This window comes from Natator depressus, chromosome 6, assembly GCF_965152275.1.
Source record: "Natator depressus isolate rNatDep1 chromosome 6, rNatDep2.hap1, whole genome shotgun sequence".
In the NCBI taxonomy this organism is placed as follows: Eukaryota; Metazoa; Chordata; order Testudines; family Cheloniidae; genus Natator; species Natator depressus.
Window position 1 is genome coordinate 20,146,802 of NC_134239.1, and position 27,441 is coordinate 20,174,242.

Genomic DNA, 27,441 nt, shown 5'->3' on the forward strand with positions numbered 1-27,441 from the left:
CAAATCGAACAAAAAGCAACGTTTTATCAATGTTGACATGGTGACTACAATTTTGACAATAACTTGTTCTCTCCCACCCCTCATGTCCCCCAGCAGCTGACACATTGTGGCAATCACACACACAGGGGTGCTAACGTTGATTTAAATGCCTGTCCAATTTACATAGGAGTAAAAGGAGCTCAAGAGATAACTTATTGAAAGAAATTATATGCGCATCCCAAGAGAAGGATAAAAAGGTGAAAGAATAGAGGGAAGGGTTCCTGAAATATGATAAAGAGAAGAGAGAAAAGGACAGGGAAATGGTTAGAGCCTCATAGGCAGAGTTGCTGGGAATGATGGAGAGGTAAACAACCCTCCTGGAGAACATGGTGGTTCATTGATCAAGGACTGTACCACAGCATATGATTCCCCTTTACCTCTGATACCTCCACATTCTGGGACACACCATTCACTGCAACAACACCCAGAAATAGGTTATTTTCTAGACAAAAACTTCAGCCTGTCTCCCGGTCTTTCTTCACGCAAGGTTTAAAGTCTCTGTGGATCTGGCAGCGGTCCCCCTACATGTGCTTCTTGCAGGCACTTCAGGCAGCTTGACTGCGGATTGCTCAGAGGCACCAACGCATGCCTCAGCACGGGGTAATGGATAAAAACGCCAATAACTCAGTAAGTTACAAACTTTCACTAAAACTACTCGCAACTAACTAACATACAAATATGCAAAAGAGAAGACCACTGAGAGAGCTTGCCAAAGAAAGGATGATAGAAGTTCCAGCAACCGTCATAGGTGGTAAGAAGGAACTGAGGGGGTGCAGGGTCAGCTGGGTGCTTTGTACCAGTGCTATGAGTGCACGGCACCAGAGGGTGCTCAAGCTACCCCAATGGGTACCACTGGGAAAAATTTCCGACGACTGTGCTCAGAGTGCAAATACACATAGAGTGGAATGGACTTGTGTAACACATCTTGAAGAACAATAGTTACAAAAGGTTAGTAACCATTTTTTCTAGACATTCCATGCTTCAGGACAACAAAGAAAACAGTGGACAATAGGAAACCTCCTTATTTCTCTCACCTGCAAGGAATAGACTCTTCTGCCCCATCCCACCCTCCAAGCTGCAGAGAATAGTTTTGAGCACCTTGCTTATACAAGATGACCTTGAAACCACAAAATGATCTGCCCACTGCACTTTTATATAACTTTTTTAGGTTTTGACTGGGTTTGAAATTTGCAAATTATTGACTGTGACTATGGAGTACATTTGAATTGGTATATTGTGTTATTAAAAGTAAATTGAAAATGTCTTTGCAGTTGTTTCTGCATCTCGTACAATTCATTATAAAGTTCACCTTTAGTGAACAAATTCATTAAACAGTTCATTAAAATGTCCCACAGGAAACTTAATAAGATCTTTGCGTGACTGCACATACATAGCAATACTTGTGCTGTAATCTTGATTAAAACCTTGTACAAAAGCATAGGTATTGTTCACAAGTGGCCTGTAGCTTCAGAACTGGAGCACAAGGGATTCCTGACTCTGTGCCCCTGAGCAGTTGCATCATTTCATAGACGCCTTCTCTCTGGCTGTTCAAAACCTTCTGCAAGTCTGCCAATCTCCTCCTTGTCTCCATCAGTAAGTCTCTCTCTCTCTCTTCTTTTCACAAAAGTTGTGCAAAACACAGCAAGAAGCTATAATCAAAGGCAAATACTTTTAATCTATATCCAGCCTTGACATTAGGCTCCTCCATTTACCTTTCAGTCTTCCAAATGTACATTCTATTATCCTTCTGCAAATACTCAGGTTATAGTTATAGAATTCCATTCTGCCATCCAGGAAGCCAGTAAAAGGCTTCATAATCCAGGAATTTAGGGATAACCTTGGTCTCCCAGAATGACCGGAATGAATTGTAACACTATTATTGTACATAGATACCATGAGAGCAGAAGTTCAATTTCTCATTACAGAAAACAGTACAGAGTTTCTAAAGCTCCTGGCATCATGGACCTTTCCAGACCACCCCACATTAATGTTTGTGAACATGGTGATTAACCAGGACCTGCAGCACCAGAGAGAAATACCTCATTCTTCTGATGACCTCAGGGACCTAGGGGGTCAGGGTAGGCAAGGATTAGGTATTTGGATCCCATCAGTGACCCCAACTGTACATAACCATTAGTAACCTCCTGTGCATTGCCCTGCTTTATTACCCAGGGGACAGCACTTTCTTGGAAGCAGCATACATCTCCATGACAACAGTCTTGACAATTGATCTACCAACACCAGACCGGTTAGCTACTGACTGCTAGCAATCCAGTGTGGTAAACTTCCAGATGGCAATGGTCACATGCTTCTTCACAGTGAGGAGAGCTTGCATGCAACTCTTCCACCACTGGATCTCTAGGGCAAGCTTTACACAGATTTCCAGGAATGTGGCTTTTGACATCCTGAAAGTGCTATCGCTGCTGCTGGCCATCATAGGCCTGCAGCACTATCCTGTCCCACTAGTAAGTACTATGTGTCTGAGCCTAAAAGTCTGATGAGTGAAGTTGCGCCAGTGAAAGATCTAAGAGACTTATCTGCTTGATTTCAGTCTCCTCCTCCTCAGGTGCCCTTAGCACTCTGATTCTGAAGTCATTGCACTATTTTACATATGCTTGCGGCATCCTGTTTATATCATCTCCTTGAGGATAGTAGTATGTACCAATGTTTCCTCCCTGCTGCTTGATGGTGCTTTGAAAATGTCGCTGGCTCACCAAGGCCTTGTGGATGTTGGGATGAAAGGAGAGGAATCATGGGAAATTTTTAGTTTGACTCCAAATACCCTAATCCTATTTCCTTCTGGTAGGTATCCCACAATATGTGGTGAAAAAACTCCCAGAGTTCCCACAGCACAGTGGTGAAGCAATGCACCATTGGATGTCTGCCAGGAATACTAAACCTTTATTTCAAAACATTGTTGTGCTAAGTGGCCACAGGAATACGAGGCAAAAATTCCTTACGTGAGGGATCACAATGTGCTGTGTATGTACTGCTCACACAACAGTTGTTGTGAAGGCACTTAAACAAAACCCACAGCAAGTTTCAAGTGTAGACGTCCTCTTAGGAAGGTGGTTGTGGAATAAAAGACAGAGAGTGAAAAACATAACTGTAGAAAAGATGAAGTTCTATAAAAATCTCTAACACTCACAGTATTACAATACAGTACCAAACACTATCTGAAAGAGTCCTCAGTTAACTAATGAGAAAGAGACCTTAAAAAGAGGGAAATGAATTGCTCAGAATAGCACAATAAACATTCATGTAAAAGGCCCTATGGAAAAGAACAGCCTAATATTCCCATTCAGTTGCCACTGGAAACAAATGGGTCTGAAGAGTAGAGGAGGTGGTGAGAGCAACATGCAGCTGCTGTTACAAAGTGAAATCTCTGGCTTCTGGCAATGGTCTGAGCATACAGCTTCTTAGATTAAGACTTTTACCCTGCTCCCAGCAACTTTACAGAAATGGCCTTTCAGCCAGTCAGTCACCCCATAGCCTCAGTCAGGCATTCTCTTTCACATCTTACAAATATATAGACAACCTAAATGTATTCATTTTCTTCCTTTCCATAGGTCTATGTAATATTACTCTTCCAAAGCGTATGGCAATGTACAGTGCTGTTCAGCGTATAAAAGAAATGGAGGCCAACGCATTTTCCATGTTGAAACTTGATAGATTTTTAGCTGATGCAAATTGGACTATGACTGAAGAAGCAATTAAAATTGATTACCCTTATAAAGTGAGTAATTTATCTTTATTATATTTCTTACAAAGAAAATTATGTAAGCAGCAAAAGTAACGCTTGAAACAAAAGAATGATTCACAGCTTTTGATTTACACTGGCATCCATTGCAAGAAGAGTAGACTCTCCAGTATTAAGTTTACAGGCTAGTAGGAGAGAATTGTAATGATAAATGAGATCTCTGGTTTGATGGAAATATCTGATATACCATTCATATTATGGGGTTTTTATGAAGGGGGGAAATTAATATACCAAAAAATTAGGGGCTAGATATCCTGCACAGACATCCTGATCTCTTTGAGGTTAGTTTTGATGAAAAGAGGGCTTTGTGGAAATAGAGTTCAGCTATATAAGAGTAAGTGATGATTAATACAATACTTGGTCCTCAGTTACTTTTAAGAAATGTTCCTATAAAACTTGAATTTGAGTATCTTTCTGGAATACAATGATTGTTAGCTCTTCTGACAACATTAGTAATTTTATTGAAATGGGGAGGGAATATTTGTTGTACTCAGTGAAGTTACATGTGCAGCTGAAAGAAGCTAGTACCTTTGTTTCACATTGCTTGTTGGTGTCTTGGCTACAGCTAGGATATTTAGAATTTAGATGTAATAGGAAAGAATAAATAAGCTAATGTTCAGATTTGGGTTAGTGTTTGGGAAGATATTGGGATCTTCAGATCCTAATATTGCCCAATTTAATATTATCTGTTTTTCCACCCAACTCTCCCTTCTCAAAGGAGGCATACTAACCCCAGTTACTAGGAGTTGTCCCAATGACCCTATGTCATCCTCTTACCTTGATGTCTTTGGGAGTGGCTGAATGTTTGCCCACCTCTCTATTGCCACTATTTAGGCAGTGACTATCTTGCATACTTCCCCTCCTGAATCTTTGGTGAAAATTACGGTAATAGGCCCCCTCTTGCTCCGAAATCCCATTGCCACCTCTTCATAGACCCTTCACTGGTCTGAGACACCCCACCTTCCTACACAACCTGGGCACTGTACTGTATAAATCTAGGGTCCCTGCTGCACAAGGACCTGAAAGGTATGAAAACGCAAAACATTATTTTTTGTTGGTCTCCTGGGTCAATAAAACTTCATATTCACCTGCACCAAGTCAATATCTGTATATTATATTCTGAAACACACATACCCTCATTACATAAATGCATACACACAATAAAGTAATATAGAGAAAAACTAACAGTATGTTCTACCTATTGTATTGTCACTTGACTGCAAATCGTAGCCCATTCTCTGCTGTAAATAGAAATAAAACACCTCAAACTTCATATTATTAAAAAGAGTTCTATACGCAATTGCAGTAATAGTACAAGTGTTTGAATAATAATTATACATGCACCCATGTCTATCTTCCCATTCCCACAAGGGGTAGATTGTTCAGATCATTATTTGGGTTGTATTGGGGCTAGGATTCAGGTTATGATTAGATTAATCCATGACACTGTTGTGACCTGTTAATTAATTCAGGTTTACTTTGTTAACTCTGTATCAGCATTTGACTTATCATCCAGTAGGTCACTAACCAGAAAATATATTTCCTTCTAGTGCTCAAAGAGCATCTACAGTAGCATCTACCAAACTTTTGAAAATTGAGCTTCCCCTTCAGAAAAACTAGAACAATTGCACCCTTTTATCCTTCACATGTGGCGTTCAAGGCCTACACAAATGAAGTCACTCAGAGTACATTGTATAGATTTTTATAATATGATACTTCATCATCATTCTTTCCGACGTTTCTCAGCATTTATATATTTAAGAAAACCATAACAATATCATACTTTTTTCTAATAACTTTGGTTTTAAATCACTTATTTATTGTAATTTATTCATAGGAGTATAAATAAGCTTCTTGTGAGTAGGGGACACAGCCATCCTCCTTGATTCACAGAAGGAAGAACAGAAATAGTTCAAGTATCAGAGGGGTAGCCGTGTTAGTCTGGATCTGTAAAAGCAGCGAAGAGTCCTGTGGCACCTTATAGACTAACAGACTTATTGGAGCATAAGGTGAGGCATGAGGGTGACAGCCTGGAGTTGCTGTTAGACCCAGCCTGCTGAGTCCAAGGGCCTATGAGGGTGACAGCTTGGAGGTGCTGCTCGACCCAGCCTACTGAGTCTAGGGACATATAAAGGGTCAGTTTGGGAGTGCTAATTAACCCGGTCCTCTCAGACATGCTCTGTTAGTGTGTGTGTTCGTCTGATTCTGGGGCTGGAAGAACCCAGCCCTCGGGACCCTAGATTCCAGGGCCAGCTCCAGCGTTTTTGCCTCCCCAAGCGGCAAACAAAACAAAAAACCTTGCCGCCGAACACGGAGGCAGAGTGATGGTGCGGCTGCTGAATCGCTGCCGGCGACTGAAGAAGAGTCGCGTCCTCACCGTGGGTGAATACCCACTTCATCAGATACATGTCAGTGTTCCTTCCCCACTCTGAACGCTGGGGTACAGCTGTGGGGACCCGCATGCAAGACCCCCTAAGCTTATTTTTACCAGCTTAGGTTAAAAACTTTCCCAAGGCACAAATTCCACCTTGTCCTTGAACAATATGCTGCCACCACCAAGTGATTTAGAGAAAGAATCAGAGAAAGGACCACTTGGAGTTCCTGTTCCCCCAAAATATCCCCCCAAACCCTTACATCCCCTTTCCTGGGGAGGCTTGAGAATAATATCCTAACCAATTGGTTACAAAGTGACCACAGACCCAAATCCCTGGATCTTTGGACACTAAAAAAAAAAATCAATAAGTTCTTAAAAGAAGAATTTCATTTTAAAAAAAAGAAAAGGTAAAAATCCCCTCTGTAAAATCAGATTGGAAGATTACAGGGTAACAAAAGATGCACAAAACACAGAGGAACCCCCTCTAGCCTTAGTTACAACGAAACAGGGATAAACCTCCCTCCAGCAAAGGGATGCAAGTACTGCTGGATGAATCCACCGAGGAAAAGTCAGCCTTCATCACCCATGTAGGGCTGTCTGAATTTAATGTGCTCCCTTTCGGGCTGCGAAATGCACCCGCCACTTTCCAAAAACTTGTAGGCAGTCTCCTAGCAGGATTGGGAGAATCTGCAGTTGCCTACCTTGATGGTGTGGCCATCTTTTCTGATTCATGGGCAGAACACCTGGAGCATCTGCAAAAAGTCTTTGAGCGCACTCCAATACGTCTGTTAGTCTGTAAGGTGCCACAGGACTCTTTGCTGCTTTTACTGATCCAGACTAACACGGCTACCCCTCTGATACTTAAAAGAAATAGTTCAGAATCTTTCTGAAAAAAGTTTTAATTTTTAATATAAGCATACAATTTAGATCCTTAGATTTCTTTGCCATTATGAAATACTGCAAATTTAATTTCTGACTTTATTGTCTTGATGTAACAATTTCCGTTTGTGTCTAACTCCATATGGAGATTAAATTTGCATTTGAATTAGCATTTTAAATGTAATGTTAGCCTTTGTTTTTTAAACATAGTTCTCTTAGTTAGCTTTTTGGTTCTCATGTTTCCAATATGTTGCGGTCAGTTCACTTGTTTCTGTTTTTCTTATTTAGTTTGACATAGAGGAAGTTTCCCAAATTGTTAGAACACTTAAATGTCCGGATTGTAACACAGAAATTTCATATGAGACAACACCTCAACAAATAGCTGACATACTGGAAGAAGCCAGGTTACGTCTTTTAACATCACAAATAGTTAGTATTCATTCTATTTGGTTCTGTTCTTATTTTTCTCGATTAACACGCACATTTTAATTTTAGTACTATTATTTAAGGAATGGGTATCCAAATGTGACCTGTGGACCACTTTGGACCTCAAGCCTTTCAATTGTGGCCTTCAAGGATGACAGTGTTAAGAAGAAATGTTGTACTTGATTATAAACTGAAAATGTATACCCTCAGATATGTGATATGGCTTTTAAACTGAAACATTTGAATCAGCCCTATTACTACAAGGAGGAAATCAATGGGACTGCTTTCCCATCTGTCTCCCACTGTTTCCCTTGGAGCCTCAGGAGCAGCTCTGGTGTGAGCCTAGAGTGCTCTGACCAGCATCTGCATCCCTTCCTTGTTGCAGCTACTAATCAGCTCCCACACTGGTCCTCTGCTGCATCCTAGGGAAGGGATGAGAGAATAATTCTGGCTTGTGCATTAATTTCTTTCTTGCTAGGCTTTGGGAACCCCAGAGGTAGCATGATAGAAGTTTGAGTGCATCTATGTTGGGCCTATGGGAGTATCTGACAAATGATGGCTCCTTTCCCCAATGCAGCCACTCAGGGCAGCCCAGGAGAGGATTAAAAAAGCTGAAGCTGAGAACCCACAACTGAATATGGCTCCCAGATTCTCTTCCCTACCTCAGGCTAAAGAATCTTTGCTCCAGCTTGATTCAGTCCTCAAGAGACCATACTCCAGCAAGGGATTGTCAAGAATGCAGCACACACCAGCCACTCTCCCCTCCACATGCCCCTTACATCAGGAGCTGCAGGCAGGGGGGCATAGGATCTGAATTCAGTGGCTTTGTATCCGCTGAGGACTCTCGCATATATGGGGAACTTACTGACAGTTTCTGCTCCCTTTGTGTTGTGTGAGTGGAGTAGGATAGAGAATCCACCTCAACGTACTGATTGTGGTCCCTTGATATTTTTGAAATATGTTTGGCTGTCCAGCTGAAAAAGTTGGACATCACTGAATTAAGGATAAACTTAGAATCATTTGACCTTCTAAGACATGCGCTGAAAGATCTGATTTTCTGCATAACACTTATTGGCATTACTAACACCTAAAATAAAGTAGTATTTTCAGCTTTCCTGCCTTAAGTATTAGCGATGTGAGTAACTGTTTCTAGAGATCAGAGAAACCTGAACTCTGATCTTGATAGATAAATAAAGGAAAAATGATTTTCAAGTCAGATGCAGTGTGGAAGGAGAGTTATGCCTTTGCTCATTCTCTTACCCAGGTGAAACACACTGAGTTTAAGATGATAAGGCATGGACCTTGCCAAATACCAAATTCAGGTGGCCTTTTATGCAGACTGTCACAGTTTCAGTGTAATTGCACCTGTATTTCCTCCTCCATGGTCCACTGCAGGAGTTCCCAGTCAGGTTTCAGGCCTCCAGGCATCACCTATCCCAGGGTAGGGCCCCTTGTCCCACTCCCTTCTGACCAGGAGTTTTAAGGCTCCTCTGATCCTTACATTACACTGTGATGTCCCCAGCAAACCAGTCTGCCTAAAGGCCAGCACCTGGGCTTTGCTTTCTCTCTAATGTTACCAGATTCGCCCCTTACTTTGTGGTATGCTCATTTATTAGGGTTATTCTTCTGGGGGAGGAGGGGTTCTGTAATTCTATCAACGTACTGCTTGTGTCACTTGTGTTTTCATACAGAGCCCTACTTCTCCCTTCTTCCCTCCCAATGGAGCTATCCTGCAGGACCTAGCAGGGCTGGCTCCAGGCACCAGTGAACCAAGCAGGTGCCTGGGGTGGCAAATGTAAAGGGGCAGCAGGACGTCGGGCTCTGGGGCGGGAATCCACCCTTGGCGGTGGCGGAAATTCGGCAGCCGCTCCATCACAGAGCGTTTTGCGCTCGGTGGAAATTTGGCGGCGGGGACGCAACTCTTCTTCAGTCGCCGGCGGCAATTCGGCGGCTGCACCATCACTCTGCCTCTGTGTTCGGCGGCAAGGTTTTTTGTTTTGTTTTGTTTGCCGCTTGGGGTGGCAAAAACGCTGGAGCCGGCCCTAGAATCTAGGGTCCCGAGGGCTGGGTTCTTCCAGCCCCAGAATCAGACGAACACACACACTAACAGAGCATGTCTGAGAGGACCGGGTTAATTAGCACTCCCAAACTGACCCCTTATATGTCCCTAGACTCAGAAGGCTGGGTCGATCAGCACCTCCAAGCTGTCACCCTCATAGGCCCTTGGACTCAGTAGGCTGGGTCTAACAGCACTTCCAGGCTGTCACCCTCATATGACATGGGCACACCCTGAGCAGGATGGGTCAAGCAGCACTTCCATGCTGCCACCCTCATATGCCCCAGGTTCAGCACGTCGCTATCCCCACTTTCACATTACAATTGTTCTGGTAGTAACCCACTTGATGAGCAAACCCCACAGGATTTTTGGGCGCTGCAGGGATCTTCAGCTTATGTATGAGAAGCGTTGCTGCAGAGCGAATGGGGTAGCCAGAAAACACCCACGGGTGGAGGGGCGGGGGAAGAGAGAGAGAGAGAAACAACCAGCTTAACCAGTTATTCACTGCCAGGTAATAACCATACAAGGGGAACCAAACAAACAGAACACTTATAATATTAAATCTAACTTAAATTTGATTATAAAAGTCAGGTTTAGAAAACTATAACTGATCACACAAGTCAGGGTCAGAAGGCTATATTTAGAGAGAGAGAGAGAGAGCTGGGTTCTCACCACTCCGTGAAGCTTGAATCGATCGGGGTTCCCAGATGGTGGTGGTGGCTGAGGGTCTGGACTGCTGGAGACAGGCAGAGCACCCAGTACGATCTGTCAGGAGAAGATGAATTCCTAATGGAACTGATACAGATTTTGGATCCTGGCATCAGAGCCACTTACTTGAGTGTTAGTAGGGGTTTTTGTAGGGAAAGAACAATGATTCAAGGGAGAACACTAGATTTGTTTATGGGTAAACTGATCACTCAAGGGAATATACCAAAGTTGTTTTGTTCAGGCTCGTCAATAGGAACTGCTCATTCCTGGCCATGGGTGGTATTCCTTTGAGGGAGCTCACAATGCAATTAGGCAGCTTCAGTATTTTGAATACCAATAAAGGATTTATTACTAGAATTAGTCTGATAACTACTGAGCTGGGTGTGTGCAGATGTGGGTTCATTAACATCTGGAGCAGAGAGCACCCAGAGTTCGTTGCGGTTCTTGCCTTGGAATCTCTGTTCTCCATTCTGTATGCTAATGGGGATGCCTCCCTGTCCCATCCTTGATGCAAATGAGGCTGTGGGAGTTTCCTTAATCCTGTCACCCTTGTCCAGAGGGGTTTAGGTGTGTCTTCCACTGCCTTTTCATTGCTTTTTGTAAGTCTTTCTTCCTAACGGCTTTGGTTCAAGCAGAGGCTGGGGGGTGGGGAGAAGGTCTTTTGTGAGTCAGACAGGCTGGGAACTGCGCCTTGGTTCCCCAAGAACACAGAGCTGATAGGTAACACTGAGGGCTATGAACAGTATATTGACAGCAGTTACAAGTTACCATAGAGGTCTTTCTAACCAAGCACATTTATTCTTAAGGTAAAAGCTTTAAACACACACTAAACATACCAGGAGTCACCCATCAGTCTTCTGAGTCCCTAGTAGGCCAAAATCTTTCCAACTCTTCCACAAGTTTTGAGGCTATCCCCTTGAATAGAAGGCCCTGTCTATTTGATCAACCAGAAAGAAAGGCCTGAGTCAGTTTAAATGAGGCCTTTTTATGCAAAAGCCCTTTCTTTGTTTGTCTCTGAAAAATCCAGGTTGAACCAGTATATGCAAGCCCAGTTTACAACTGAAGTAATTGACTTTAAGCACTCCCCACTGTTTCTGGTTTCTGAAGAAGCTGTAATAACCCTGTCCCTGGATCTGCATACAATCCCTAGCCTACAGTGATACATAAACTTAATACAATATGGTCCCCAAAGATATTGCATAGGATTGCAAAATCTATCACACAGGTGATATGGTAGCAAGCGATGTTCCCTCTGGCATGAATGGCCAACAAATGTGTAGATACACACATCAAGCTTTTATTTACAAAGGTACAGAAAGAGCCTGAGGACTCTCTCTGTTCTGGGCAAACCTTTTGGGGGAAAAGCCTTAGTGAGTGTTGTTCTGAAACAATCATACCATTGACATGATCATGATGATGGGCGATCACTCGTTACTGTGTATGATCATCTTCCATGAGAATTATGGCTCCTCAGGTGGCTAATAAGGCCAATCCTTGAACCACAAGTTCTATTGCAATGAGGGCAGATGTTTTCAGACTCAGACCTAGACTCAGCATCATTATATCTGACAGCTTGGATGCTGGCTGGCTGATATCCACTGAAAGAAGCTGTTCAGCTGAAGTTCAGACCATCCTGTTCCAAAGTCTCAACTAGACTAAAACTTCTAAAACTAAGTGAAAGAGATTTTGTATTTGGGCATCTCAGCACCAGCTGCCTCCCTTGATAACACTCATTTCAGCAATATTGGACTACCTACTAGCTGTGCCAGGATGTACAAACCGAGCAGCAGCCAAGCAAATGTTAATGAACTGCTATAGGCAAAGCAGCCCCACCTCACCACACCTGCAAAGCATATCAGCCCTAGAAGAAAGGCCTTTAAAACTTTTATAAATGAATTATCTGAGGCCACTGAACTGGACTACAACTGGCCAGGGCCTCCTTGAAGGAATGGTTGCCTGCCACTGCTTTCTGTTAGTTAGGTTCCTCCTCTCTTTTGGGACCGTCAGTAGTCCAAGAAAGGCTAGATTCTACAGGACATAGTTGGAGGGCAGTCTCTCCCACATCTGGATCTGTGCTAATGACTGCCCAGGTGATGAGGACTAGATGAGTGCAGGACCCTATCAAATCCCAAGGGTGTCCTATGGGAGACCAAGTCCATGACAATGTGGTAGAGAATCTGTGGTAGAGAATCTTCCAACCCCGTAGAAGAGTATGACACACACAAAAAACCCCAAGGTTCCTCACCCTCTGGTGAGATCTGGTGGAGTCTAGAAAATGGATAAATCTGGAGCAGCTACTAAAATGGATGGTGGAGAAACAAAGCAGGTCACACTACAAGAACAACAAATGGTGGCCCACAATAGTAAAAGGCAACCCCTAGCAGCAACAACTGATCTGCAAGTTGGTTTCCCAGCAACAAGACCACAGCAAAGACTGGTGCAGCAGATGCTGGTGTTTCTACAACCTTCAGGAACAGTCAGGGCCCCAGCAACTGAACCCATGAACCCCATCACACCGGTTCCCCTGCTATTGTGTTTTTTATGTGTACACTCTGGTCACCTCTGCCAGCACTGCCCCTTTCTAGAGTATGTAGTGTTGTTATAGCCATATTGGTCCCAGGATATTAGAGAGACAAAGTGGGTGAAGTGATATTTTTATTGGACCAATTTCTGTTGGTGAGAGAGACAAGTTTTCAAGATTACACAGACCTGAAGAAGAGCTTTGTAAGATCAAAAGCTTCTATCTCTCACCAACAGAAGTTGGTCCAATAAAAGATTACCTCACCCACCTTGCCTTTCTAGAGTGCAATTTATGGTCAGATTTGGACCCCAGCATCTTGAGCATGTATGTTGGATCCAGCCAAGCTGATGGTCCATGTCAAGATAAATGGGACAGAAGACTAATAGATTTAGACTGTAGTCAGACCATAATCCAAGAGTAGTTTGTTGAGTTTGGGGAATATTTTTTTTTACATTGTGTTTTATGATAATGTGAAAGCCTATGGCAGTAAACTTTACATATGGGAGACCTTGTAGTGGAGCAGGCCCCAACTCTTGCCTACCCAGTTATCTTGGGCTATGGCTAGGAACACTTCACAGAGGTACTGAAGGAGTGGGACAATTGTCTGATGAGATGCCCCCAGTGCTTTCACTGAAATCTGTCCTGGAGCCCATAAGTCTGGTAGGCCTAGAGGAAGAAGAGGATCCTGCTGAAGGGTGCTCCAGTCACACAGAGTCTCCCTCATAAACCCAAACAGGCAAAGAGCCAGAAACATTCCCCCCTCATGAAGTTGATGTGCTGATGGAACACCAATTTCATAAAAGAGCAACAGGGTAGTCAGACACTGAGTCAGGCATCCAACCATCTTGTAGTGGTGAATACTGAGGTTGTAGACCCGCAGAGAGCCAGGCAGTGGCCCTGCTTCAGAATCTGAGATGACTCAATTTATCATATTGAGAAGAATGGACTGACAGAAGTAAGGACACAGCTCCTGTACCTCCATTATTCCACTGGGACGTCCTATGTCTAGACCATGTCCTACCATGTTGCAGGCATTTGAGTAGAGAGAAAATACCCCTACATTAGGTATTTGCCTCCTTTTTCTGGCCTGGGGTGTATAGGGATGTCAGTGATTACTGTGCCTTGTGCTCATAATGTCAGCTGATTATAGCTAGGAGAGTTGCAAGAGCACCTCTGGTCTCACTTTAAATGAGACCCCCTTTGAACAAATCGGGATTAACCAGTTGGGGTCATTGGAGAAAAGTGCCTTAGGATACCAGTATTTTTTTGGTCATTCTCAATTATGAAAATACTCACCTTAGTGGGAAATTTTGACTGAATAGCAGAGGTGAAAGTAAGCCAGTCCGGTCCGATTCAGCATATCGGCAAGAGCCAGTACACCGCCAACTGTATAGGCTTCGCCAGGCTGGTGATTTAAAGGGCCTGGGGCTCCCGGAAGTGGCCAGAGCCCCGGGCCCTTTAAAATGCCATCTGAGCCCCTCTGCCAGAGCTCCGGGGGGAGCGGCAGCAGCCGGGAGTCCTTGGGCTCCATCGGGGATTTAAAGGGCCCTGGGCTGTGCTGCAGTAGCGGCAGCTGGGAGCCCTGGGCCCTTTAAATCACCGCCAGAGCCCTGGGCTGCCGCCGTTACCCCAGTTAAATCACCGTCGGAGCTACCAGCTGCAGAGGCGGCTGGGAGCTCTGGGGCTTGGGCGCTGATTTAAAGGTCCCAAGTGGTAGTGATTTAAAGGGCCCGGGGCTCCCAGCCACCGCTACCACAAGCCGGAGCCCTGGGCCCTTTAAATCTCGATTTGCCCGGGGATTTAAAGGCCCCGCCCCTTCTTGTTGAGGCCCCGCCCCCTGCTCAGGACTCTGGTGTACTGGTAAGTCCTTTAAGTTACTTTCACCCCTGCTGACTAGGGAACTTATTTCCTGTTTAGACTCGTAGAAGAGCTATTTAGCCTCTTACAGATCAAGACCATTCAAACATTTGCATACCAGCTTCATATGAACAACCTAGATCAATGGGTTTCAAACTTGTTAGGGTGCATACTACTTTCCAAATAATGTAGTCTACAGGGTACCCCCATCTGAGATAGGGTCATAATATACCTATGAAAACACTCTAATACTTGTTAGTAAATATTTTAAATGTGGATGCGTGTCTGGTTTTTTTCCCTATGCATTTGCAAAGATCTGAATGAAAATTTGACCTTTTATATTTTCTGAAATACAGGTTAGCTTATTAGAGCTTTTGATGCTTCAGAAAAAAAGAAAATGTTGACTAATGTTTGTAGATCCTATATTTACTTGGGATTTTCACTTTTGGTCTTTATTAAAAGGGCAATTTGCATGATTGAATAAACAGGATCTTTGTTGGCACCTCTGGGTTCCCAATCAGCACCTGCCATGCTCTGGCTAGCACCCACCACTCTGAAGGCAGAATGGAGAGCAGTGGCTGCTGGTCAGGCACCCAGCTCTGAAGGCAGTGCTGCCGCCAGCAGCAGCATAGAAGTAAGGGTGGCATAGTATGTGTATTGCCACCCTTACTTCTGTGCTGCTGCTTGAAGTAGTGCTGATTTAAGAGCTGTGCTTCTGGCACCTCTGGGCTCATGACCAGCAGCTGCTGCTCTCTGTGCATCCCAGTGCACAAATCAAGCACTGCCTCCCCATCCCATTGCCCCAACTTCCCTTTCATGGCCTTGTGCCCCAGGCTCGCCTCACTCCTTACCTCTTGACCACAGTGCCCCCCGACCATGGCGCCTTGGGCAATCGTTCACGCGCATAAGACCATCCCTGCATTCACTTGCCCTGCCTAACAGAGCCTGCACAGGGGAGTCTGCGCAGGCTTGCGTCTTTCCACTCCCCTCCCAATCTTGGCCTGTCTGCCATTAAAAGATTTTTCTCCTTCACCCCTTGATGAGAGCTCAGGTACCTCGAGGGGTATGTGTTTTGAAAACCACTGGCCTAAGGTTTAATAAGCCTTGTAACGAATGTTGAAAAATTTTGTGGTCTCAGAGCCCCGACACTGGGACCATTTCCTCACTCCGCCCCACCTTTTGCCCCTACCAGGGCAGACACATTTGGCCTATCACTACATTGAAACACCCCTGTGACAATGAGTCTGAGAGATGCCTTGGCCACTTCCCAAGAAGATATGGGAGGTGGCTTGGTGGAAACTTCAAACCACATTGGACCTGGGTGTGGCAAAGGAGTCTCACAGTGAATGAAGGAGCCCCGTTGTACTGGAACCCAAGCCTGACAGCACGACTTGCTTTTCATTGATTTTCAGAAAGTCATTTAACCCATGGATGGGGTTTGAGATCCTTCTCCTAGCCGGGCTGCCATCCTGGGTTAACAGGCCACACCTGCCCTGTGCTACCTGGTTATTTTAAAGGTGACCAATACCTACCTTTAGCTCACCTACTTTTAGTAAAAACACTGCTGTTTATGATAGCCTCTGACCATCAAATTCCTCATCATTTGCCTTCAGGTGGGAACTGGACAGCTCACACGACCTTGCCCATCTGAGCCCCTAAAAGGAAAGTGGGCCAGGCCCCAAACAGTTATTTTAAAGCACATACAGGTGACTCATCTGAGTGCATTGAACTGGACTACAATTGGCCAGAGCCCCCTTGAAGGAAGGGAGGCCTGCCACCAGCTTCAATTAGGTGTTATTTTCCTTCTGGGACCTTCAGTAGCATTGGAAGGAGTAGACTTTCATGAGACTTATCTGGAGGGCTGAGTGTCCCACACCTGGACCTGTATTCACTGCCCAGGTAGTGGGGATTGAACACGAGGTAAGTGCAGAATCCATTACACCTCAGTGGAGTGCTGTGGGAGAGCAAGCTCAAAACACTAGTCCTGAAACAGTCTGGATGACTACATCAGGTAGTTTATCCCTATGAGTGTTCCACTTCAGATGTGCATGCATGCCTGTGCTCCTTCAGTTGGAGACTTTCAGTAGCAGTGTCCACTGGTCTGCATCTGCACCCTACAGATCCTTGTGCTCCAATCTGAGGGCACATAGGGAAAGGGTGGATGTGCCACTGCTCCAGTGCCTTCGCAACTGCCGGTAGCCTGAGATGGAATCTTAGCTTTGCTAATCCAGCATTATTCTTACCCTATTTTAGTTGTTAGTTCAAATTTGTTATCCTTATCTTGTTTCTTGTACATGCTTTGTATTTTGGGGGGTGTCAAGGTTCCTTCCCCACTCTGAACTCCAGGGTAAAGATGTGGGGACCTGCATGAAAGACCCCCTAAGCTTATTCTTATCAGCTTAGGTTAAAAACTTCCACAAGGTACAAACTTTGCCTTGTCCTTGAACTGTATGCTGCCACCACCAAGCATCTTACACAAAGACCAGGGAAAGAGCCCACTGAGACGTCTTCCCCCAAAATATCCCCCCAAGACCTACACTCCCTTTCCTGTGGAACGCTTGATAAGAATCCTCACCAATTTGTACAGGTGAACACAGAGGCAAACCCTTGGATCTTAAGAACAATGAAAAATCAATCAGGTTCTTAAAAGAAGAATTTTAATTAAAGAAAAGGTAAAAGAATCACCTCTGTAAAATCAGGTTTCAGAGTAACAGCCGTGTTAGTCTGTATTCGCAAAAAGAAAAGGAGTACTTGTGGCACAAGGTGCCACAAGTACTCCTTTTCTTTTTCTGTAAAATCAGGATGGTAAATACCTTACAGGGTAATCAGATTCAAAACATAGAGAATCCCTCTAGGCAAAACCTTAAGTTACAAAAAGACACAAAAACAGGAATCTACATTCCATCCAGCACAGCTTATGTTACCAGCCATTAAACAAAAGGAAGTCTAATGCATTTCTAGCTAGATTACTTACTAACTAACAGTTGTAAGACTGCATTCCTGATCTGTTCCCGGCAAGAGCATCACATAGGCAGACGAACCCTTCCCCCCCCCTCCAGATTTGAAAGTATCTGGTCTCCTCATTGGTCATTTTGGTCAGGTGCCAGCGAGGTTATCTTAGCTTCTTAACCCTTTACAGGTGAAAGGGTTTTTCCTCTGGCCAGGAGGGATTTTATAGCACTGTATACAGAAAGGTAGTTGCCCTTCCCTTTATAGGGACGTCTTTCCTTCCTCTTACAGGGGGACCTCTTTCCTTCCCCTTTTTTGTCACAGTCAGGGCTTCCCTGTCCACCTCAGTACCCTTTCTTGGAGTTCTAGTTAAACTGCAACCAGTCACTGAACACCTGCCTTGCTGGTACCAGGCAGATTGAGGTTATGCCCAAACCCCCAGGGTTTAAACATTGCCAGACTTGTAACAGGTCTTTTCCCCTCAGTAATGGACATTCCATCTGCTTCCATTGCCTCAGGGAGGCCCATATTCTATCTAAGTGTAAATTCTGCACTGGCTTTAAGAGCAGATCTAGAAAGCAGAGAGAAGACAAAATCAAGTTATTTCTCTCATTTCTCAAGACTTGCTACTGATTCAGAGCCTGACACATGCACCCTCCCACACCGTACATCAGCCTTTCAGTCCAAAAAAGAGAAGGCACAAATCCCTTGTTAAGGAGTTGAAGAGGAAAGGAAGATGTCCTAAAAACACAATATATATACTAACTATGGCCCTGAGGATATATGGGCCACAGCTGTGTGCTGATTGGGCTGCAAGCAGTCTGCAGGCTGTGGGTTGAGAACCACTGCCTCAAACCATAGCGTGGGTCTGCCTGCACTGTTAGGCCGCATGGCAGCCTCTACGTTCATTACACCCCACACCAGACTGCATTCAAGGTGCCCCAACCCTGGCTCAGGATGGTCTGCACACCCAGCAAACACAGCTTGACAAAGAGGGTATCTATTCTGCAGAAGGTTCTTGACTCCACCAATTGGTGGAAGGAGCCTCACAAGGTCTGTGTGGGGACCCCATTCATGCACCCCCCTTAAGAGGAGCATTACCACAGATGCCGCATTGCTAAACTGGGGAGTTCAGTTCCAGGTCCTTACAGCTGAAGGCAGGTGCACACCCTGATAGTCCACAGGAAGAATTATTTATATGGAATTATCCACATAATATAAATGTAAGTATGTAAAATGAATTTATTTTTGTACTTAATTATATTGATACGTAAAATATTTTTATTCTAGCAAGAATAGAGAAAGAGTTAGCAAGTCTTTTTTCATTTACTTTGTAGAAATTTTTATGTTAATTCATGTTTTTGAGGGTTTTTTGTTTTTATCTAGGCTAGTTATCAGAAGCAATACCACACTGGAATGCTTAACCAAGATGCTGCCCAAACATTAATAGGTGCAGCAGAAAGCTATGTTGATATTAGAGGGAAGTAAGTGCTTCATTTACTTTAATTTTTAAAATTGAAATTAGTTGGATATCCGACAGTATGGGCCAGATGTTCAAATATGGGTGTAACAGAGGAAATGTACATCCATTGCATTCAGTAATCCCTAGACTTGTGTTTACAAATGAGCAGCCTGTAGATGCAGTTACCTGATGTGCAAGCAGTCATGTAACTTAATGGGCTGGTATAGAATTTTATAGGCATATTCATTGCTTTGAAAACGTGCTCCTACTGTACATGTTCTACATATGAATAGTCTAAAAGGGGAAGTTTTGTTTTAAAAAACAGTGAATAATCTAATCAAAGTAGTTTAGTAATTTTTAAAACAATTTTTGGTGCAAATTAGTCATCGTGAAAATTGCCAGACATTATAGCCTTGTAACTGATGTACTCTATTATTTACATAACAAATATAGCATGGGTAGCAGCATTGAAAGATGACTTAAACCATCCTTGACCCTCTTTTACAAGCACCACCTTTAGAAGTGAGACAGGAATTTCATCTCCATGCCACTTTTATCTGTCCATCATAGTATTATGCACTAGCATCTGTCACTAAAGTATCTGAATGCCTCTAATTAGAAAGATTGCTGATCTGGATTAGTTCAGTCTCCTCTGGAAGTTCATTTAACAGTCAGATCCCTGCAGTTGAAAATGCTCAGCAGATGCTGCTCTTCCCGCCCCCCAGCCTGATGGAGAGAACTGGCTGGCTCCTGGACCAGGCTGCAAAGTGGGTACCAGCACCATCTGGCGGGGGAGGGTCCTGTTTCCCCCCCTTGCTCCACTATGTCCCAATTTCCCCAGCCCCTTGCCCCGGGGAAGGACTGCCCCACCCTTCTGTGCCCCAATTTCTCCACCTTGGCCTCACTCCACAGACCAACCTCCCTCCTGCTCCGCTTTGCCCCAATTTCCCCACCTCGGCCCCTCGCTATGGGGATTGACCCCTGCCATGCCCTGCTGTGCTGTGATTGGGCAGGCTCCGCATCAGCTCCTCACAGTCTGGCTCTGCAGGTGGCGGGTGAGTCCTGGGGGATGGAAGAGCAAGTGATGGGGTACAGGTGGAGAGTGAGCGATGGGTGGGGAGGACAGGTGGGGTAGGGGGTGGGGCCTCAGAGGAAGAGGCAGGGCAGGGGCGGGGCTCAAAAGGGGTGGGGCATGGGTGTTCGGTTTTCAGGGATTAGAAAGTTGGCAACCCTATTCCTGTGTGATTTTGGGCAAGTCACTTAGTCTTTCTCTGTCTCAATTCTTAATCTGTAAAATGGGGATAATGTTCCTTCCTTGCCTCACATGGTTATTGCGAGGATAAATATATTAGAAATTTTGAGGTCCACAGTTCCTATAATATTATAGGCCATATAAGTACCCAAGATAAATAATGTAACTGGGAACTGATTGATTAATGGGTCTGAAGATTGAGATCAAGACCAAAGCTGCACATTGGATGTAGAAGTAGTCTGTGAAGGGTCCAAATTATAAGGGGGGAATGTTCAAATCAGTCCAACCTGTGGAGGAGGCAGCAGCCATGTTTTGCACAAGTGGCGGGAGACTTTGCATTTCTTTCATATGTAGATTCAGATACAGTGAATTACAATAATCTAGTCTGGAGTGAATGGTAGTGAATTACAAATGCTGTTGCTTATAACTAAGGCTACATTGTAGTCATGGGTATTTTTAGTAAAAGTCAAAAATTCACGGCCTGGAACCTGTCCATGACTTGTACTATATATCCCTGACTAAATCTTGTGGTTCGCACAGGCCGGCCCCCACCACTAGTGCTGGGGGGCAGGGGTTGGGAAGGCTGGCAGGCTCCCTACCTGGTTCCTTGTGGCTCCCTGGAAGTGGGGACATGTCCCTCCCTCAGCTCCTAGGTCTGCGCACTGCCCCCACCCCAAGCACTGGGTCCATAGCTCCCATTGGCCGGGAACTGCGGCCAATGGCAGCTGTGAGGGCAGTACCCATGGACGGAGGCAGCATGTGGAGCTAGGAGCGGAGGGAGGGAGGGACATGTCACTGCTTCTAGGGAGTCCCCCCTCAAGGTAAGCGCTGCCCTAAGGCCCCTCCCACACCCAAATTCCTTCTCCTGGGAGTGGGACGGTGTCCCAAGACTGCCCCAGCAGCGGCCGGAGCTGCATGGATGTCCTGGAAAGTCAAGTAATCCATGACAAACTTGCAGCGTTACTTATGACTGATATTACAGAAGTGCTGATGCTGTGCAAACACATAGTAAAAAATAGTCCTTCTACTGAACAACGTACATTGTAAGTAAACAAAGAGCCTAAGTGCCACAGAAAATCAGTGGGGCATTCATATGAAGAAGTGGGGTTTTTACGCACAAAAGCTTATGGCCCAATAAATCTGTTAGTCTTTAAGGTGCCACCAGACGCCTCATTGTTTTTTGGGGGCATTCTTGAAAATTTTACTCTAACTGACTTTCCCAAGATAAGACAGAAAGTTTGTGAAAGGCCTGGAAACTGAACCTAGGTTTTCTGAGACCCTGTCCAGGTGCCTTAGCCACAAGACCATTCTTCCACACAGTAATAGTCAGAGAAAAGTTCTTGGATACTGACGTCTGTGGATATCATACCAAGGTACTTATTAAAAACGGAATGTTTTATATTTTGCCCTTGAATGTACATACGACGTTTTCATTTACTTCAGTGGGAAGCACATGCAAATATAAGTGCAGAATTTGGTCTGTATATAATTCCATGGATTTAAATAGAAGTATAAAATTGATTACAATACTTTGGTCTTAATACTATATTTATGAAAACTCTATTCAGTTGACCTTGTGGACCAGATCATTAGCTGGGGTAAATTGGTGTAGCTTCACTGATTTTGATGGAGCTACATAGAATCATAGAATCACAGAATATGAGAGTTGGAAGGGACCTCAGGAGGTCATCTAGTCCAACCCCCTGCTCAAAGCAGGACCAATCCCCAACTAAATCATCCCAGCCAGGGATTTGTCAAGCCTGATCTTAAAAACTTCTAAGGAAGGAGATTCCACCACCTCCGTAGGTAACACATTCCAGTGTTTCACCACCCTCCTAGTGAAAAAGTTTTTCCTAATATCCAACCTAAACCTCCCCCACTGCAACTTGAGACCATTACTCCTCGTTCTGTCATCTGCTACCACTGAGAACAATCTAGATCCATCCTCTTTGGAACCCCCTTTCAGGTAGTTGAAAGCAGCTATCAAATCCCCCCTCATTCTTCTCTTCCGCAGACTAAACAATCCCAGTTCCCTCAGCCTCTCCTCATAAGTCATGCGTTCCAGTCCCCTGATCATTTTTGTTGCCCTCGGCTGGACATTTTCCAATTTTTCCACATCCTTCTCGTAGTGTGGGGCCCAAAACTGGACACAGTACTCCAGATGAGGGCTCACCAACGTTGAATAGAGGGGAACGATCACGTCCCTCGATCTGCTGGCAATGCCCCTACTTATACAGCCCAAAATGCCCTTGGCCTTCTTGGCAACAATGGCACACTGTTGACTCATATCCAGCTTCTTGTCCACTGTAACCCCTAGGTCCTTTTCTGCAGAACTGCTGCCTAGCCATTCGGTCCCTAGTCTGTAGCGGTGCATGGGATTCTTCCCTCCTAAGTGCAGGACTCTGCACTTATCCTTGTTGAAGCTCATCAGATTTCTTTTGGCCCAATCCTCTAATTTGTCTAGCTCCCTCTGTATCCTATCCCTACCCTCCAGCATATCTACCTCTCCTCCCAGTTTAGTGTCATCTGCAAACTTGCTGAGGGTGCAATCCACGCTATCCTCCAGATCATTAATGAAGATATTGAACAAAACCGGCCCGAGGACCGACCCTTGGGGCACTCCACTTGATACCGGCTGCCAACTAGATATGGAGCCATTGATCACTACCCTTTGAGCCCAACAATCTAGCCAGCTTTCTATCCACCTTATAGTCCATTCATCCAGCCCATACGTCTTTAACTTGCTGGCAAGAATACTGTGGGAGACAGTGTCAAAAGCTTTGCTAATGTCAAGGAACAACACTTCCACTGCTTTCCCCTCATCCACAGAGCCAGTTATCTCGTCATATCAGTTTACATCATTTGAGGATCTAGTCTGTGTATGTATTATGGCTTTATTTTCCAGTAGTATACATTTGTGTGATGACATCTTTCTTTCTTAGATTTATGAACATTCATGAAGTAAAGACATATTGGGAAAGCAAAGGACTACTAGTTTCCTGTAAGAAATTGTTATCTGATTGGGTTTACAATGTGAAAGATGAAAAATCTAAGCCATCAAGGTAAGTACAGTATAATATAACCTAAATAAAGATTTAGGTGTAGTACATCAACTTAATTGGGCTATCAGCATACAGCTATTACTTACACCTATTATTAAGGTTATTTTTCCATATTAATTGCTTTATCTTTTCTTCTCTAAGGGGCATTTTTACCAGTCATAGATTCCAAAGCCAGAAGGGACCATTGTGGATATTGCAGTCTGACCTCCTATATTACACAGGCCATAGAACTTCTCCAAAATAACTCCTTTTGAACTAGAGCATATCTTTTTTTAAAAAATCCAATCTTGATTCTAAGATTTTTGGTGATGGAGAATCCGCCATGACCCTTGGTGAATTTTTCCAGTTGTTAGCTAGCCTCACTATTAAAAATTTATATTTTATTTCCAGTCTGAATTTGTCTACCACGGACTTCCTTCCATTGGATCTTGTTAAACCTTTGTCTGCCAGATTGAAAAGTCTATTATAAAATTTTTGTTCCCCGTGTATGTATTTATAGACTGTGATCAATCATGGGTCCTTCAGAACTCATTACTGTGGTTATTAAAGATGAAAGAATGTATTTCTGGCTACTGTTGGTATCTTGATTACACAAGAAAGTCACAGTTGCCAACTTTCATGCAGTAAATAAGCACCCTTACTTTCACAATAAGCCAAAAATCAAGCTAATCCCATTTCAAAACAAGGCCTAAACGAGCCAATCCCTAAGAACCCCAACACTCTATGTGACTAGAGTCCCCCTGGGACTGTGGTGGGCCCGCTGTGCACCCCTGACTCTGTCCCCCCCTTGCCCCTGCTTGCCCCTTGCCCCTGCTCCTCCCCGCCCCCACCCTTGCTTGCCGGGAGCCAATCAAAAAAAAGAAGCAACAAGCTGCAACAAGCTACAAGTCAAACAAGCAACAAGCTCCAAGCCAAAAACTAGCCAACAAGCAACTCACAAGCCAGTTAAGCCAAAACCAAGCCCAGTTTCTGCGTTTTTTCCCCCACGGGTTTGGCATGGCTGAAGAAACTGTATTTTCTTCTTTGAGTGATTGCACATATGCGTTCCACTCTTGGGGGTATGTGCAATCATGTAGAGTTGTTAGAATTTTTTTCCCTCAGCAGGACCCATGTGGTGTGTGCTTCTTGGTATAAAAGGTAGGGCTGCCCTCAACTCCTTCAGTTCCTTCTTGCACCAACAACGGCTGCTGAAAACTGTCCTGTCTTGGCAAGTTCTCTCAGCATGTTTTTTAGTTGTAAATAGTTCCCCATTGGTATAGTTTTAATTTAGTCAGGTAGCAGGATAAGTTTTAGTTGAGTTAAAAGTGATTTTTTTCCCTCAGCAGGACCCATGTGGTGTGTGCTTCTTGGTATAAAAGGTAGGGCTGCCCTCAACTCCTTCAGTTCCTTCTTGCACCAACAACGGCTGCTGAAAACTGTCCTGTCTTGGCAAGTTCTCTCAGCATGTTTTTTAGTTGTAAATAGTTCCCCATTGGTATAGTTTTAATTTAGTCAGGTAGCAGGATAAGTTTTAGTTGAGTTAAAAGTGATTTTTTTTCATACCTGGCTTGTGGTTCCATTTTTCAGTACCAAGGAATGCCTCAGTCACCAGGCTTCAAGCACTTTTTTTCATGTTCCAAACTGATGCCCATGACTGACCCACACTCTGTTTAAGGTGTCTGAATGAGTCTCACATTAGGGATCTGTGTCAAATTTTTAAGTACTTTAAGCCAAGGATTAAGAAAGACAGATAGGCCTGGCTGAAGTTTCTGTTGATGGAGGCTGCTCTGAGACTACCTTCAAAGCCTTCCCATTTGGAGAATGTGCCGAGTACTTCAGCTTCTGTGAGAAACATTCCTCTGATATTGGCCAAATCCCTGCACTGTTCACCCTTCCTGGTGCAGAGGAAGAAACATAGCTTCCAAGGATGTGACCAGGAGAGGAAGATTGCCGGTTTCTAAGTTCCCCAAGCAGGGGGACAAAGGCTCAAGTAGAGTGCAGTCAAAATTGAAGCACGCCTCATCTCAGTCATCAGCTAATGCTTTATCGTGGACTCTGGCACCAGGGCAGGCACCATTCAGTCCAGGGCGTGACAAGGTACCTTCAACTTCTTCTTACCTTCTTCTCTTACTCATTGCTCAGAGACACTTACGGTTCTGTCCACACTGAAGGCTTTTTCGGCATTGAAGGACTTGAGTTTGTCTTACCTGGCACTGCAGGAAGTTGCTCCTCCAATATCACCAGACCACACTGCATCGCCCTCCTCAGTGCAGCACTGAGAATTGCATCAGTCTCCTGCATTTCAGAGCTCTCATCTAATGGCACTGTCAAAAGGAAAGCCAACGACAATGACCTATCTTCATATCAGCACCAGTCCCTGAGTCATTTTCGGAGTCAGAGGTTGGCTGGGCCCAGTACCAAGCACAAGGAAGTGGATCACGGAGATCCAGCTATCTGATTATCAGAGGAGGTTCAGCTCTTAACCTGCATTGGCCTCATCCTCCTCTTCCCCAGATGAAATAGTTCCCTTGGGAATCACCACACCCGTACCTAATGACTGCAGAGCTCACCAGGAGCTTTAAAAAAGAGTTGCCTTGGCCTTGGATATCCAGGTGGAGAAGGTTATAGAACTGTCCGATCATCTTATTGGCATTCTGGTGACAAGTGACTCATCTCATAGGGTCCTACCAATCAATGAGGTGATTTTAGAGCCCATCAAAACCTCGTGACAAACACCCTTGCCATTTCCACCCACATCTAAGAGGGCTGATCATATATACTATGTTCTCTCCAAAGACTTGGAACATTTGTATTCCCACTCCCCTCTGGGGTTACTGGTTGTCTTGGCTGCCAACAACAGGGAATCCTAAGGGCAACAAGTGGCTACCCCTAAGTCAAAGGATTCCAAAAACTTGACCTGTTTGTAAGAAAAATTGATTAGGGTAGTATGATTATAACATCTGGGACGCCACATTGAAATTTCAGGACAAGCTGCCTGAGGACACTAAGCAAGAGTTTCTTTAACTGGTGGAGGAAAGGAAATTGGTCCAGCACTTTGCTCCAGGCCAGTTTAGATGCTGCTGACTCAGCTACTAGGATCATAGCCTCTGCCATCACTATGTGCAGGTGCTCTTCGCTGCAATCTTTGGGGCTGCCCCAAGAAGTTCAGAGGACTATTCAAGGCTTGCCATTTGAAGGGTCTTCCCTCTTCTTGGTGCAGATGGCTTAAAGGACTTCTGGGTGACTCTAAAGTCATTATGCATATATACACTGGCCCCGACTAGGAAACACTTTCATCCTCAGCAGTCTCACCAATACCCAACTCTTGTGCCTTGCCAGGACCTAACAAGGAAAAAGAGTAGGAGTTTTAGGCGCAGGCCAACCTCTTCTTCTAATACAGCAGCTCCTGGTTCATCTAGGCATCCTGGGGACACTAAACAAACATTCTGATGAGTCAGTCAAAGACTCCATAGCAGTCTCTATAATCCAAGTCTCTTCATACCTTCTGTTTGCAAACTGTGTATCCCACTTCCTAAGTGGTTGGTCCCTAATTACTTCAGACTAATGGGTCTTAAGCACTGTGGAAGTGGAATACACCCTTCAATTTGTTTCTGCCCCTTCTTTCCACCCTCCCTCCTTGTCCCTCTTCAAGAACCATTCTCCTGATTAGGTCCTCATCTGGGAGGGAGCCATAGAAGAGTTTCCACAGTGTCACAGGGGGATGGGGTTTTAGTCCCAGTATTTCCTAATTCTGAAAGCAAAGGGAGGTCTCAGACCAATTTTAGACCTGCATCAACTCAACAGATATCTGAAAAAGATGAAATATGACATGGTCACGCTGGCTTCCAGTATTCCCTTCCTGGATCCTGGAGACTGGCATGCCACTCTCATTTTAAAGGACACATACTTCCATGTGACAATTTATCAGTGCCACAGGAAGTATGTCAGGCTTTTGGTAAGCCAGTTTCATTACAAGTTCACTGTGCTGCCTTTTGGCATGTCTGCAACTCCTTGGACTTTTAAAAAATGTATAGCAGTGGTGGCTGCATTTCTGAGGAAGTTGGGTGTGCAAATCTATTCCTTCCTGGACAACTGGCTTGAGAGAGACCAGCCCAGG

At 44.5% G+C, this 27,441-nt stretch overlaps 1 protein-coding gene across 1 annotated transcript in view; it reads left to right on the top strand.

Moving 5' to 3' along the window:
- Positions 1 to 27,441, top strand: part of LOC141989734 (solute carrier family 9 member C1-like) — a 293,130-nt gene that overhangs the window by 116,967 nt on the left and 148,722 nt on the right. Inside the window, exons 11-14 of the mRNA XM_074956659.1 lie at positions 3,609 to 3,775; positions 7,341 to 7,481; positions 18,956 to 19,053; positions 23,226 to 23,345. Coding sequence (XP_074812760.1) covers positions 3,609 to 3,775; positions 7,341 to 7,481; positions 18,956 to 19,053; positions 23,226 to 23,345 — 526 coding nt within the window. The remainder of the gene's footprint in view (positions 1 to 3,608; positions 3,776 to 7,340; positions 7,482 to 18,955; positions 19,054 to 23,225; positions 23,346 to 27,441) is intronic.